Below are 16,805 nucleotides of genomic sequence, written 5' to 3' on the forward strand. Positions count from 1 at the left end.
CCGGAAAACCTCAGGTCCTGAGCATTCTGGATAACAGGTCCCATACCTGTATTTGAATTAATTTCGTACTGAATGCACACTAACTGGCTGGGGAAAGTCTGGGACGCTGTTTTACAATTACTTACAGACATTCACTTCATTTCTATTGCTGGATTTTTTTTTTTTTGGTGTCAGTGAAAATAGTGAATCACCGTAAAACAGCATTTCTGTGCACTGCCCCAACTTTAGATAGTAAGCTCCTGCACACAGGGTCCTCTAACGCTCCTTTCACATTCTATAACCTTTATTTCTTTGTTAATGCACTGAACGTCCCCTGTTGGTTATATTATAAATAAATGATGATGCACTAGGGCACTGCTGCTATAAAATGTATTGCAACTACAGGTATGGGACCTGTTATCCAGAATGCTCGGGACCTGGCGTTTAAACATTAAATAAACCTGATGGGCTGGTTTTGCTTTCAATAAGGATTAATTATATCTTCATTTGGACCAAGTACAGGTATGGGACCTGTTATCCAGAATGCTCAGGACCTGGGGTTTTCCAGATAATAGATCTTTCTGTAATTTGGATCTTCAAACCTTAAGTCTAGTAGATAATCATATAAACATGAAATAAAGCCAATAGGCTGGTTTTGCCTCCAATAAGGATTAATTATGTCTTAGTTGGGATCAAGTACAAGCGACTGTTAAAAATTAGTGATGGGCGAATTTATTCAGCAAGTGCGAATTGGCGGCGAATTCCCATGAAACTGCCGCGAAAATTCAACGGCATCAAAAAAATGGACAACTGCGTAAAAAAAAGAGGACGCCGGTGCCAACAACGGCCGCTGGCGTCAAAAACTAGATGCTGGTGCCGTTTCGTAAATTTCGCAGGAAATTTTTCGGCGAAACGCCACAAATTCGCCCATCACTATTAAAAATTTAAATTATTTGGATAAAAGCTGATTTTGCTTCCAGTGAGGATTAATTATATCTTAGTTTGGTCTAAGTTCAGGTATGGGACCTGTTTTCAAGAATGCTCAGGACCTGGGCTTTTCCAGATAACAGATCTTTCCATAGTTTGGATCTTCATACCTTAAGTCTACTAGAAAATCATTTAAACATGAAATAAACCCAATAGGCTGGTTTTGCTTCCAATAAGAATTAATTATATCTTAGTTTGGACCAAGTACCGTTATGGGACCTGTTATCCAGAATGCTCGGGACCTGGGGTTTTCGGGATAACAGATCTTCCTATAATCTGGATCTTCATACCTTAAGTCTACTAGAAAATCATATAAACATGAAATAAACCCAATAGGCTGATTTTGCTTCCAATAAGGATTAATCATATCTTAGTTTGGACCAAGTACCGTTATGGGACCTGTTATCCAGAATGCTCTTTCCGGATAATGGATCTTTCTGTAATTTGAATCTTTCTACTAGAAAATCATATAAACATGAAATAAACTCAATAGGCTGGTTTTGCTTCCAATAAGGATTAATTATATCTTAGCTGGGATCAAGTACAAGCTACTTTAAATCATTTGGATAAAATGGGGTTAATGTCCGGATTTTGCAGATACAGACAGTATTAACGTTAAAGAGACAGTCACACTCAAGACATGATCCAGGCGGGGATTGTACTCACATCTGCACGTGCGGCGGCTGAAAACGTCCTTGGTTGATGTTGTAGAAAGTAAAGGCTTGCGTGGGGTTACAGCTGTACTCGTCCACTTCCATTAATACCCGGCCCTGGGGATGCCGCCTGGATGCCACGATGTGCGAGTGGGTGAATGCCATTCTTTTGTATCATAGGAACAGCTCTACTATCTGCCTCCAGCAACGACATAGGGAGGGATCATCTTATACCTTCCCCACCTAAAGAACACATGGAAAAGAGAGAGCCTGACTATTTCACGCTGAATCTTTAAGCAGCCATTGCACTTCATTATTCATCATTATTAACCCATTGTGGCATAAACAAGTCCCCCCTCTCCCTCGCCAGCCAAAAGCTTGATGGAAGTTTTGGAAGAAACTGGAGATTTCCAAAACAACAGCCCCATTTGCTGCTTTGTTGGAAGCTCCAAATACCTGAAATGTGAAAAATCTTTCGGGATTTATTAAAGTCCGATGAAAACTCTGAATCCGAAAACCCGGCATCTCAAAGCTCCCGGGATCCTGTAATGGGGAAGGTCCCAGTGTCTGCGCTGCTGTCAGTAACGATATCCAAAGGATTTGGGGGATTTTGGGCCAAAAAATTCGTAGTTTTTGCGGAAAAGTCCGTAAACTTCTGACTTTTTGGGCAAAGGTCTTAAGTTTGCCCGAATCTATTTTTTTGAATGATAAATAAGGTCCATTTGGGGAATTTGGAGTTGCTTGGATTTTTATCTTAGAAATAGAAATTAGAGATAAATTCGGAGCTTGATAAATAACCCCCTAAGTGTTAATAACTATAAACATCACTCAGTCGTCTGCTTTTTTTTTTGAATCTTTAAGCAGCGATTGCACTTGTCACATTGGGGAAATTCAAGGCATCATTATTAACCCATTGGGGCATAAAGTCCCCCTTTCCCTCGCCAGCCAAAAGCTTGATGGAATTTTTGGAAGAAAACTGGAGATTTCCAAAACAACAGCCCCATTTGCTGCTTCGTTAGAAGCTTCAAATACCTGAAATGTGAAAAATTCTGATTTTTCGGACCTTAAAAAAAATAAAATCCGAATTTTTGGGGATTTGTTAGGGGCCGATTCACTAACTTCGAGTGAAGGATTCGAATTAAAAAAACTTTGAATTTCAAAGTGTTTTTTGGGCCACTTCGACCATCAAATGGGCTACTACGACCTTCGACTAAGATAGTCGACTACGACTTCGAATCGAAGGATTCGGACTAAAAATCGTTCGACCATTCGACCATTCGATAGTCGAAGTACTGTCTCTTTAAGAAAAAACTTCCACCCCCCTAGTTCGCCATCTAAAAGCTACCGAAGTCAATGTTAGCCTATGGGGAAGGTCCAATTTCCTGCTTTGTTGGAAGCTTCAAATACCTGAAATGTGAAAAATTCGGATTTTTCGGACCTTAAAAAAAAAAAAATCCGAATTTTTGGGGATTTGTTAAAGTCCGATGGTATGAAAACTCTGAATCCGAAAACCCGGCATCTCAAAGCTCCCGGGATCCTGTAATGGGGAAGGTCCCAGTGTCTGCGCTGCTGTCAGTAACGATATCCAAAGGATTTCGGGGATTTTGGGCCAAAAAAATCGTAGTTTTTTCGGAAAAGTCCATAAACTTCTGACTTTTTGGGCAAAGGTTGCCCGAACCTATATTTTTGAACGTTAAATAAGGTCCATTCGGGAATTCGGATTTTTATCTTAGAAATACCGAGATAAATTCAGAGCTTGATAAATAACCCCCTAAGTGTTAATAACTATAAACATCACTCAGTCGTCTGCTTTTTTTTTTTTTTTTTTCGTATTAACGTCTGTTCCTCTGAAAGATAAAAAGCAATTTAATTGTAGGCACATGACAGGCTGCGAGCGGTTAAACATCGCTAAACGGCAGCGTTTAAGTGACGGCGCTTTGTTTTTAAGAACAGAAGGTGTTTTTTTTCCAGACGTAATTACTAACAGGCAGGAGAAGCAGCACCGGATTTTTTTTAATTGCGGTTTTATTGAGAGGAATAAGCGACAACTCTGCGCAGGGTGCGACGCGATTAAAGCGCATCAATCACATTTTTAATTAATTATTCGCTTAAAGAAAGGTTGGTCAGGAGCGGTTTTGTCGGAAGAATGACTGGAGAAACAAAAAAACCACTTGAATTATTTTATTTTTAATGCTCTTGACGTGTAGTGAAGGGGAATAATCAGGGGAGCAACAATTGCTGCAGCAGAGTCGGTGATGGCGGGGGTGCCTATGTATGAAGGGTGCGGCCCTAAATGATGTGCAATTTTAATAGATATTTAAGTAACAAATCATCTGCCTAAAGTCATGTTGTTACCCCACTAGCCGTGTGCCTATTTGCCTCTGATATAGGGACCTACTACCTACTGGCAGCCAATGACAATGCCTGTACGTAATGACTGCAGGGTTGTTGCCGCAGCAGTTTTAATGGAGGGCAAAAGCAGTGGCGTAACGTTAGATGATGAGGACCCTGCACAGGGCCAAGGTCTGCTTTATTTGTAGGGGCGACACAGACACACAATGCACCACTATAAATTCAATTATCTTAGGAAAATTATATATAGGGGCTTGCATGCACTGCTGCAATGTATATTCTCTGCTGCCAGGCAAATCATATATAGGGGCTTGCATGCGCTGCTGCACTGTATATTCTCCGCTGCCAGGCGAATCATATACAGGGGCTTGCATGCGCTGCTGCACTGTATATTTCTGCCGCCAGGTAAATCGTATATAGAGAATCGCATGCGCTGCTGCATTGTATACTCTATGTACTGCTGCACTGTATATGTCTGCTGCCAGGCAAATCATAAATAGAGGTTCTCATGCACTGCTGCACTGTATATTCTATTCTGCCAGGCAAATCATATATAGAGGCTCACATGCGCTGCAAGCCCCTATATATGATTTGCCTGGCAGCAGAGAATATACAGTGTAGCAGCACATGCAAGCCTCAATATATGATTTGACTGGCAGAATATAATATACAGTGCAGCAGTGCATGCTAGCCTATATATATATGATTTGCACTGCATAGAATATACAGTGCAGCAGCACATGTGATCGTCTTTATAAGATTTTCCAGGCAGCAGAGAATATACAGTGCAGCCGCGCATATGAGCCTCTATATATGATTTGCCTGGTAGAATATACAATGCAGCAGTGCATGAGAGCTTCTATATAGGGGCTTGCATGCGCTGCTGTACTATATATACTCCTCTGCCAGGCAAATCATATATAGGGGCTTGCATGCGCTGCTGCAATGTACATTTCTGCAGCCAGGTAAATCATATATAGAGGATTGCATGCGCTGCTGCACTGTATATTCTACCAGGCAAGAGATATATAGAGGCTCACATGCACTGCTGCACTGTATACTCTCTGCAGTGCAAATCATATATAAAGGCTCATATGCGCTGCTGCACTGTATATTCTCTGCTGTCAGGCAAATCACATATAGAGATTTCATGCACTCCCAGGCAAACATTACAAAGGAGCAGAGTACGTTCCATTCTCTGAGTGAAGGCACTAAAGAGTTACGCAGCCCCTAACAGAACGGGGGGATTTCACCCCCACACACTGAGCAAAAAATAAAAAGTGTCTTATTCGTCTAGAAAACAAAAGAATAGGTTTGTGCTGAATAAATAATGAACATTTCCAAGGCCAATTACACCTTTTAAAGTGCTCTCCAGTCACTTTGTTGCAATAATTGCGATTTATCTGTTGAAATAACAATTGTGTGATGTTTTGCTGTTTTCCCAGGCAGGGCTCTGACCTATAAGAAATCTCCTCTGATTATCCCTGACAATTCATTGGTGGCCGTACTTGCATGGAGCCCCAGAGCTCATTAACTGCAGCCTATGTTACTGGCAATTTTAATAACCTGATGCCCCCAAATTATATTTATGGTTCCACATTGTGACTCAAGGGAACATACTGAGAGGCGTTCGGTGTAATCACCATCACTTTTTCCACATCAGCCGAATACCTGACGCGATTCGCTTGTTCCAAAAAAAGCTCATGGATGTGATCCGTTACCTGTGGTTTTGCTCTTTTTTGATTTTTTGCATTCAAGAGGTTGTTCACCTTTAAATGAGGTGGGATATTCTGAGACAATTTGCAACTTGTTTTCATTTTTTATTATTTGTGGTTTTTGAGTTATTTAGCTTTTTATTCAGTTTGCAGTTTCTGCCGTCTGGTTGCTAGGGTCAGACTTACCCTAGCAACCATGCATTGATTTGAATAAGAAACTGAAGAGGCCTGAAGAGAAAGATGAGGAATACAAAGTAGTAATAACAATACATTTGTAGCCTTACAGAGCATTTGTTTTTTAGATGGGTTCAGTGACCCCCATTCAAGAGCTGGAAAGAGTGAATTACATAAAATGAGGGCCAGTTGAAAAGTTGCTTAGAATTAGCCATTCTTTTACTTGAGATTAGAAATGTGTGTCCCTGCTCTATATCTTCCTATTGGTTCCATTTTTTTTTTTTTTGCTTTCTTCTCAACAATTAGGAGGTGAAATGTCATGTAACGATGCTGCATCTTGTCTCTCTTCTTACCTCTCTAATCGATCATTCACTGTCTCTTATGATAACAAAACCTCATCTCCAGTTCCACTTAATGTGGGGGTGCCACAAGGCTCTGTACTTGGTCCCCTGTTGTTCTCCTGTACACTCTGTCTTTGGGAGATCTCATCCATTCATTTGCCTTTAATTATCATCTGTATGCTGATGTACCCCAATATATTTATCCACCCCTTCATTAACAGCTGAAACAAAGGCTCAGATCTCTAACTGCCTCCTGGTTATCTCAAATTGGATGAACCAGCGCCACCTCAAACTCAACCTAACACTGAACTTATCATCTTTGCACCTAAGCCTGGTCCTACTCCCCTATTTACTATCTCTATTGATGGCTCATTAATCCTGTCAACTCAGCTCGCTGTCTGGGGGAATCTTTGTCTCCTCTCTCTCCTTCTCTGATCATATTAACACCACTGTCAAAAACGGTCATTTTTCTTATACAATATTGCCAAAATCCGTCCCTTCCTTTCACTTGATACAGCCAAGACACTCATGCATGCTCTCATCCTATCCCGACTAGATTACTGTAACCTTCTACTAACTGGCCTCCCTAACTGCCATCTCTCCCCTCTACAGTCTGTATTAAACACTGCTGCCAGAATTCTCCTCCTCTCATCCAAAAGGTACAGGCCCCTCCGCTGCTGAAGTCCTTATCATGGCTTTCTCAATAAAACAAAGAATAACTTATAAACTCCTCCTCATAACCTTCCCTTCATTCCTCTGCACCTCACTACATCTCATCTCTTGTCTCTCTATGGGGCAAATTCACTAAGCGCCGAAGCGCCGAACGCTATAGTTATTTCGATAGCGTTTGGCATTTTCGTTACTGCGCAAATTCACTAACGAACGCTGGCGTAGTTTCGCTAGTGTTACTTCGCACCCTTACGCCTGGCGAAGTTTCGCTAGCGACGTAACTGCGCAAATTCACTAACGCGCGCAGTGTACTGAACGCTACCTTTTACGCTAGACTTCCTTCGCCACCTCAGACCAGGCGAAGCACAATAGAGTAGATAGGGATTGCTTCAAAAAAAGTCAAAAATTTTTCTAAGTCCCAAAAAACGCTGGCGTGTTTTCTACATTATGGGTGATAGGCTGAAAAAGATCGAAAACATTTTTGGGGCTCCCCTCCTTCCCCCCTACATTTCCTGACTCATGGCAACTTACCTAGACAGTGGGCACATGTGTAGGGCAAAAAAAACATTTTATTTGCTGATTTGAAGCTTTTCTAGCCATTTGTAGTGATTCTACGTATTCCTCCATTGAAATTTGAATTTGGCGCCGTATGCAAATTAGCCTTCGCTAATGTAACTTCGCTTTACTTAGCAAAGCAACGCTAGCGCAACTTCGCAACCTTACGCTACCCCTGAGCGCAACTTTGGATTTTAGTGAATTTGCGAAGCGCTGGCGAAACTACACCTGGCGAAGTGCGGCGAAGTTACGCCTGGCGCAACTACGAATCTTAGTGAATTTGCCCCTATATGTTCCTGGCCGAAACCTCCGCTCCTCTCAGACAACCGCTTGCTTGTACCCCCCACTACTACTGCTGTTTCCCGTATCAAACCCTTCTCTCTTGTGACTCCTTATATTTGGAATGTCATTCCTGAATCTCTCCGGAGAGTCAGTGTTTTTAAAACAAAACTCAAAGACTCCCTCTGGGAGCACCTGGATAACAGCTGAACTGGCACTTATATATCAGTGTAACAAACTGTAACTCACAGCACCTTAATACCCCTCTGAATTGTGTCTGTATGTTACCCTCCCATTTAGACTGTAAGCTCTACGGGGTAGGGTCCTCCAGCCTTTTGTTTCCTTGACACTGAGCACTTCATCTGTATTGTAATTATATTTTATATTTATGTGAATTGTATTTCTAATAATGCAATTAGGGGCAGATTTATCAAGGGTCGAAGTGAATTCGAGTGAATTTTCAAGTTAAAAAAAAAAATCGAAATTCGAAGTCATTTTTTGGATACTTTGACCATCGAATTGCATACTATGACTTTAACTTTGACTTCGAATTCGATTCGAAGCAAAATAGTTCGAATATTCAACCATTCGATGATCGAAGTACTGTCTCTTTAAAAAAACTTTGACTTCAATACTGCACCAAATTAAACCTGCCGTGCTATGTTAGCCTATGGGGACCTTGTAGAGCAGTTTTCTAAGTTTTTTGAAGTCGTAGAAAAATCGTTTGATCGATCGCTGAAATCCTTCGAATCATTTTTACTTTGATTAGATTTTACTTCGACCGCAGGACACCCAAATTCGCTGAAAAAACGTTGAATTCGATATTCGAAGTATTTTAATTCGATGGTCGAATTTCGAAGTATTTTTTATCTTCGAAATTCGACCCTTGATAAATCTGCCCCTAATTGTTACTTTTTATTCCAATGACCCCTTGTTTGTCACTCCTAATTTATTGCTTTGCTGTACAGTGCTTTGCTCTCAAGGAGCGCTATACAAATAAATATACATATATACATGTTTTATCTATGGGGCACGATCTGACGTTAGGGACCACCACCGGGTGCAGTGATCCCTGTACTTACTGCTCTCTCTATGGCAGAAAGGCCACCATCAGGGGGCCACAGGGGGAGAAATGTACTGGCCCGGTGGTTTTTAAAGCTTTAAGGGGGGCCCAGTCCATGCTGCACTTCCCATATTAACTGTGCCCCCCCTTGAGTTGCCAAAACTGTTTAGAGGAGCTGGAAGCCACTGAAAGCTGCAGATTGGAGCCAAAAGTCGCAAAAGTAGCCGAAAGCTGCCGATTGTAGTCAGAAGCCACTGAATGGAGCTGAAAGCCACTAAATAGAGCGGAAAACCACAGATTGGAGCTGAAAGCCGCTGAATAGAGCGGAAAACCACAGATTGGAGCTGAAAGCCGCTGAATAGAGCGGAAAACCGCAGATTGGAGCCGAAAGCCGCTGAATAGAGCGGAAAACCGCAGATTGGAGCCGAAAGCCGCTGAATAGAGCGGAAAACCGCAGATTGGAGCCGAAAGCCGCTGAATAGAGCGGAAAACCGCAGATTGGAGCCGAAAGCCGCTGAATAGAGCGGAAAACCGCAGATTGGAGCCGAAAGCCGATGAATAGAGCGCAAAACCGTAGATTGGAGCCGAAAGCCGCTGAATAGAGCGGAAAACCGCAGATTGGAGCCGAAAGCCGCTGAATAGAGCGGAAAACCGCAGATTGGAGCCGAAAGCCGATGAATAGAGCGGAAAACCGTAGATTGGAGCCGAAAGCCGCTGAATAGAGCGGAAAACCGCAGATTGGAGCCGAAAGCCGATGAATAGAGCGGAAAACCGTAGATTGGAGCCGAAAGCCGCTGAATAGAGCGGAAAACCGCAGATTGGAGCCGAAAGCCGATGAATAGAGCGGAAAACCGTAGATTGGAGCCGAAAGCCGCTGAATAGAGCGGAAAACCGCAGATTGGAGCCGAAAGCCGCTGAATAGAGCGGAAAACCGCAGATTGGAGCCGAAAGCCGCTGAATAGAGCGGAAAACCGCAGATTGGAGCCGAAAGCCGCTGAATAGAGCGGAAAACCGTAGATTGGAGCCGAAAGCCGCTGAATAGAGCGGAAAACCGCAGATTGGAGCCGAAAGCCGCTGAATAGAGCGGAAAACCGCAGATTGGAGCCGAAAGCCGCTGAATAGAGCGGAAAACCGCAGATTGGAGCCGAAAGCTGCTGAATAGAGCGGAAAACCGCAGATTGGAGCCGAAAGCCGATGAATAGAGCGGAAAACCGTAGATTGGAGCCGAAAGCCGCTGAATAGAGCGGAAAACCGTAGATTGGAGCCGAAAGCCGCTGAATAGAGCGGAAAACCGCAGATTGGAGCCGAAAGCCGATGAATAGAGCGGGAAACCGTAGATTGGAGCCGAAAGCCGCTGAATAGAGCGGAAAACCGTAGATTGGAGCCGAAAGCCGCTGAATAGAGCGGAAAACCGCAGATTGGAGCCGAAAGCCGATGAATAGAGCGGAAAACCGTAGATTGGAGCCGAAAGCCGCTGAATAGAGCGGAAAACCGCAGATTGGAGCCGAAAGCCGCTGAATAGAGCGGAAAACCGTAGATTGGAGCCGAAAGCCGCTGAATAGAGCGGAAAACCGTAGATTGGAGCCGAAAGCTGCTGAATAGAGCGGAAAACCGCAGATTGGAGCCGAAAGCCGATGAATAGAGCGGGAAACCGTAGATTGGAGCCGAAAGCCGCTGAATAGAGCGGAAAACCGCAGATTGGAGCCGAAAGCCGCTGAATAGAGCGGAAAACCGCAGATTGGAGCCGAAAGCCGCTGAATAGAGCGGAAAACCGCAGATTGGAGCCGAAAGCCGCTGAATAGAGCGGAAAACCGCAGATTGGAGCCGAAAGCCGCTGAATAGAACGGAAAACCGCAGATTGGAGCTGAAGGTTGCTGAGATGGCTTCCCACACCTACTGAAAATAAAATAATTTTGGGGATTTTGTTTTGTCTTATTAAGAAAATCAAAGGCAAACTTTAGTTCTCCATGAAAAAGTCAGTCCAATTGAGACAAAACCTTAGCCCAATAACATAAACCCTGAAAGGAACCACTCACTGGACAAATGAGTTGTCCCCAGTACATATCTGGGCCTCTAATTATCTGTAATTCATGTTCCTGGGCTGTTCTCTTTCCCATGGTCAGGGAAGGCTTGGGCCCTGCACAAAGGGCTGATTGATACTGTGGAAAACATCTTGCAGATTAACTCCTCATAGGGGTTGGAGTTTATTGCATTTCTTAATATTGCTTTACCCAAACGAAAAAGATCGAGGCAATTGAAAGCCCCACCCATTGTCTAACCATAGGAAAGAGAGCAGCCTGAGATAAGGAAGTACAACGATTTAGAAATCGGCAGTTGATGATAAAGCCTTAAAGGGTGAGTAAACTTTTCCTAAGCCCAATTGTAATGTAGCTGGCTCTTAAAGGATAAGTAAACCTTTCAAATAAGTGAATTTAAAATTGATGAGGGGGCTATTCTAAGCACTTTTGTAATTTACATTCATTATTTATGTTTAATTCCAAGATATTAAAGGATAAGTAAACCTTAAAAATAAGTGAATGGAAAATTAATGAGGGGGCTATTCTAAGCACATTAAGATTCATTATTTATTTTGTTTTGATTCCAAGATATTAAGGGATACATGTGCTGTTAATATGAATGAATTGTGTTACAACAGCGCCACCTGCTGGTCAGTTTCCCACCAGTCTGACCAGCAAGTAGTCAAGGAAGTTGTCAGGAGAAAGAAAGAGGCTGATGTTCTTCTGCTTAGGAATAAAATTAGAAACCTTTCTCACATCTTTCCTAAGCAGAAGAACATCAGCCTCTTTCTTTCTCCTGACAACTTCCTTGACTACTTGCTGGTCAGACTGGTGGGAAACTGACCAGCAGGTGGCGCTGTTGTAACAAAATTCATTCATATTAACAGTACATGTATCCCTTAATATCTTGGAATTAAACATAAATAATGAATGTTAATTACAAAAGTGCTTAGAATAGCCCCCTCATCAGTTTTACATTCACTTATTTTTAAGGTTTACTTACCCTTTAAGGGAATCCAGTACACGGTGAGGTATCAGCATATTGTGTTTACAGAACTTGACTTGTCCGAGAATTAGTGATAATTCTTATAGGATGACATTAACCATAGACAGCAATGTATGAGATTTTTTGGTGATGCCGACAACAACAGGGGCTGCCATATTGCTTTCTTACACAAGACTTCCTCAATAGATCTCAATAGAATGGTGCGATCTTATAATGGGTCCCTTGGAGGTGCTTTTGTGCGATGGAAAATCTAAATGAGATAAATGTCGTGGCTGTAAAGTAGGTCAGTTATTTGTGGTCATGATATAATAGGTGATTCACTAGCGACTTTCTTTTATCCTTGGATCTTAATAAATATGCCAACCTCAAAGGCAGAGTCTCAATGATCCGAGGCAGCTCAATAAAAGAAAAGCTGGAGGATCAATGTTTCTTTTGTCTGTAGTATAAAAACAATAGGGAGGCACCGAATCCACTATTTTGGATTCGGCCGAATCCTTCGCAAAAGATTCGGCCGAATACTGAAGCGAATCCTAATTTGAATAATTAGGATTTGGATTTGGTTCTGCCGGGCAGAAGGATTCGGCCGAATCCTGCTGAAAAAAGGCTGGAAGCATATGCGAATTAGGGGTGGGAAACATTTTTACTTCCTTGTTTTGTGACAAAAAGTCACATGAGTTCCCTCCCGCCCCTAATTTGCATATGCAAATTAGGATTCGGTTCAGCCCGTCCAAATCCGAATACTGCAGACAAAGGCCGAATCCTGGATTCAGAGCATCCCTAATAAACAACACTAGTGATGAGCTTTCTCCTGACAACTTCCTTGACTACTTGCTGGTCAGACTGGTGGGAAACTGACCAGCAGGTGGCGCTGTTGTAACAAAATTCATTCATATTAACAGTACATGTATCCCTTAATATCTTGCAATTAAAACAAAATAAATAATGAAAGTACATTGCAAAAGTTCTTAGAATAGCCCCCTCGTCAATTTTACATTTACTTATTTTAAGGGTTTACTTATCCTTTAAGAGCTAGCCACATTACAGTTGGGCTTAGCAATTGCAATTGTTCAGTTAGCGTTGGCGAGTAGTGATGGGCGAATAAATTTGCCTGGCGCAAATTTGCTGAGAATTTTCATGTTTCTGCGCCGGTGAATAAATTCGCAATTCCCCGCTGAAAATTCTCCGGGATATTTTGGAAAATGTTGGACGCGCGTTCGAAAAGTCGCTTGCGTCAAAACCGCCCATTGACTTTAACGCCAGCGTCAAAATGGAAACGAGCAACCTTTCCGAAGCACGTCCAAAATTGACGCGAGTTTCACAAATTTTTTCGGCAAAGTGAAACGGGAGAAATTCAACGTCATTGATGACACAGCAGTAAGGCTCACACTGATTGGCCGCCCTTTAATTATTATAATTGAGACCCAATGCTGGCACAAGTAATGGACCTCTATACCCAGTACAGTTGTGGTTGTTGCAAAGTTGCACTAGTGTAGTTACCAGTATATACAAAATTGTCTCCTAAATAGTATACAATAGAAGCTAAAATCTGATTGGTTGCCACAGGCTGGTACATGTTTAGCATCTGAGTTAATAAATCAACCTCAAAGTGTCAACACTGCAGGAATTTTTAAGAGGAAAAACCTTATGAAATAGCCGTGAATTTCTTACCTTGATAGTGAACAGGAATCATTGAAAGAAGAATATAAGGATAATGGGGCTTATGTACAACTGGGTACAAGTACTAGAGCATCCGGGGTCTTTACACTCAGCCCAGCAATTAAGAAATGATCCCCACTAATGTGCTCAAATACTATTATATATGTGCAAACCGTATGTATATGTGATAGAAACTGCAACATCAGCCTATGTGAAATCATCACTGAGTATCTAAATATAGAGAAGAACATCTCAAGTGATTTTCTCAACTACTAACCCCAGACATGCCCGTAGGATCACTGCAGAAAATGAATTTCAATCATTATGGATGATTTATGCCTTACTCTTTCTCCTGCATATTGTAATAATACTTTTAAAGATGGCAGTGTGGAACTCACATCCATCATTTTTTTTTCTTTTTCTCACAGGAGTTTTGGTCGGGCAGCAGTGGATGACAGATGAGGCCCAACATGGTGGCAGATATGGGGTCTGTCAATGTGCCCTGCAGGGTAGTGGCGGTGTTCTCCAATCTCCAGGGCCCAGCGGGGAAATAGTATTGTTTGCCAGGGACCAGCGGGGAAATGGTGTTGTTTGCCGGGGACCAGCGGGGAAATGGTGTTGTTTGCCAGGGACCAGCAGGGAAATGGTGTTGTTTGCCGGGGACCAGCGGGAAAAGGTATTGTTTGCCGGGGACCAGCGGGGAAATGGTGTTGTTTGCCAGGGACCAGCGGGGAAATGGGGTTGCTTGCCGGGGACCAGCGGGAAAATTGTGTTGTTTGCCAGGGACCAGCAGGGAAATGGTATTGTTAACCAGGGACCAGCGGGGAAATGGTGTTGCTTGCCGGGGACCAGCGGGGAAATTGTGTTGTTTGCCAGGGACCAGCGGGGAAATGGAATTGTTAGCCGGGGACCAGCGGAGAAATGGTGTTGTTTGCTGGGGACCAACAGGAAAATGGTGTTGTTTGCCGGGGACCAACAGGGAAATGGTGTTGTTTTCCTGGGGACCAGCGGGGAAATGTTGTTGTTTGCCGGGGACTAGCGGGGAAATGGTGTTGTTTGCCGGGACCAGCGAGGGGTGATGTTGTTTGCCAGGGAACCAGCGGGGGGTGGCAGTGGTGCTCTGGAGGCAAGGGGGTTGCAGCCTTGGGGCCCAGCACAGTATCAGGCAGTCACTAACTGGGGGAAGAGATTTCTCCCAGTATCCCAATGGGCCTGATTCATACTATTTGCCTGTAGTCACTGGGGCTACACGGGGGATAAGAAGCAATGGGCGGCTTGTGTTAACCAAACCTCAGTTAAAATACTTATTTCTGATGTAGTGATGTAAATACAGTAGAAATGTCATATTTTGCCTTTAGGCACTAAGATATTTGGGAATATTCTGCCACTACCTTGCAGTGCGGTTTACATAACTAGTTGCTTTACTTCTCGACGGAGAGCTTGCAATTGGTCTCCAGGCTATTTAAGCCATGCACTTTCTGCTTACATTTGTTAAAGGTGAAGATACAAAGTACCTCACTTCTGTTCTAGAAACACACGTGTAGCGTTCCCTGACGCTCTGTGGGAGTGAATTTTCCGCGAAATATTTGAAATGGCATAAAATTTTCGAAACACGAATTTTGACGCCTGCGTCAATTTTAATTCTGACTCTCGCATCATTTTGACGCCAGCGTTAAAGTCAATGGGCATCCAAATAATGTTGATGAGCGACTTTTCAGACGCGCGTCCAAAAAATTTTTCTAATCTGTGTTACCACAAATTTTTCTAATCTGTGTTACCACAAAAAAAAAAAAAAAAAAGGGTCGGATTTCGAAGTAATGGGAGTTTTTTTGAACTCCCATGACTTCTAAATTCGAATAAAAAAAGATCAACCGAAATCTACCAAAAAAATCTACGTTTTTTTTTGCGGGTGAATAGGCAGTTTTCAATTGAATTGGAATCGAAGTAACATTGTATTCGATCGAATTTGATTAGAAGTTTTTTTTTAAAAAAAAAATGTAGAGTTTTCAAAGTCCACCAATTGACTACAAATGGGTTCTAGGAGGTCCTCTATAGGCTAAAACAGCAATTCGGCTGGTTTTCGATGGCGAATGGTTGAGGTCAAATTTTTAAAGAGACAGTACATTTTTGATATTTGAATTTTTTTCAAATTCAAATCGAATTTGGATTATTCCCTAATCGAACTACATTCAAAATAGCTCGAAATTTTAATTTTTTTTACTTTGAATTTTCACTTCGACCCTTGATAAATCTGCCCCTTATACCCGGGGAATAACTGTTAGTATGATGTAGAGAGGGATATTCTTAGACAATTTGCAATTGGTTTTCATTTTTTATTTGTGCTTTTTGAGTTTTTTTTTTTGTTGAGTTATTTTATTTTTTTCAGCAGTTCTCTGGTTTGCAATTTCAACCATCTGGTTGCTAGGCTCCAAATTCCCCTAGCAACCATGCTCTGAACGGAATAAGAGACTGGAATATGAATAGGAGAGGCCTGAATACAAAGATGAATAATAGAAAAGTAACAATAACAATACATTTGTAGCCTTATAGATAGTTATGGGCGAATTTGCGCCGTTTCGCTTCGCCGGAAAATTTGCGAATTTCAATCGAAATTCGCAAAAATGCAAAAAATCAGTTGTTGACGCCGGCCCCCTTTTTTTTTGACGCGGTGAAAACATTTTTTTTTTTTACGCTGGCGCATTTTTTTGGGTGAATTTTCGTGGGCGTTTCGCGAATTTATTCGCTGGTGGCAAATTGCACAAATTTGCCGCGAATTCGTGCCTGGCGAATAAATTCGGCCATCACTACTTATAGAGCATTTGTTTTTTAGTGACCCCCATTGAAAGCTGGAAAAAGTTTTAGAAAAAGCCGGCAAATAATTAAAAAAAACTTAGGGATGCACAGAATCCACTATTTTGGATTCGGCCAAATCCTTCGCAAAAGATACGGCCGAATACCGAACCGAATCCTTGTTTGCATATGCAAATTAGGATTCAGATTGAAGTGTGAAATAATGAATATTATGGCAACTTTCTACTTGAAATGAAAGAAAGAAAAAGTTGGTTCCATTAAAGAAAGTTTTGGGGCTAATCGATTTCTCAAGCTTCAGGCTCATTGGTTTAGCCGAGAGAAAGAGATTCTCGTCTTTGTTTATCCTCTCCGGCCACTGGGATTCATTGTTGCCTCACTAGTAGGGATGTAGCGAACCGCCGAGTATGTGTTCGCGAACGCCGTTCGCGAACACCGGCAAAAAATGCGAACAGTTCGCGAACTGTTCGCGAACTTCGAACATCCGAAAATCGTTCGATTCGAACGATCGTAGGATTTTTAATCGAACGAAAATCGTTCGATTTTAGCG

General features: G+C 42.3%; 1 protein-coding gene across 1 annotated transcript in view; it reads right to left on the bottom strand.

Moving 5' to 3' along the window:
* LOC108710556 (metallophosphoesterase domain-containing protein 1) overlaps positions 1–16,805 on the bottom strand; it is a 41,279-nt gene that overhangs the window by 21,224 nt on the left and 3,250 nt on the right. Inside the window, exon 2 of the mRNA XM_018251682.2 lies at positions 1,633–1,862. Within this exon, the coding sequence (XP_018107171.1) occupies positions 1,633–1,784 (152 nt within the window). The 5' untranslated portion in view covers positions 1,785–1,862. The remainder of the gene's footprint in view (positions 1–1,632; positions 1,863–16,805) is intronic.

Source organism: Xenopus laevis, chromosome 3L, assembly GCF_017654675.1.
Source record: "Xenopus laevis strain J_2021 chromosome 3L, Xenopus_laevis_v10.1, whole genome shotgun sequence".
NCBI lineage: Eukaryota > Metazoa > Chordata > Amphibia > Anura > Pipidae > Xenopus > Xenopus laevis.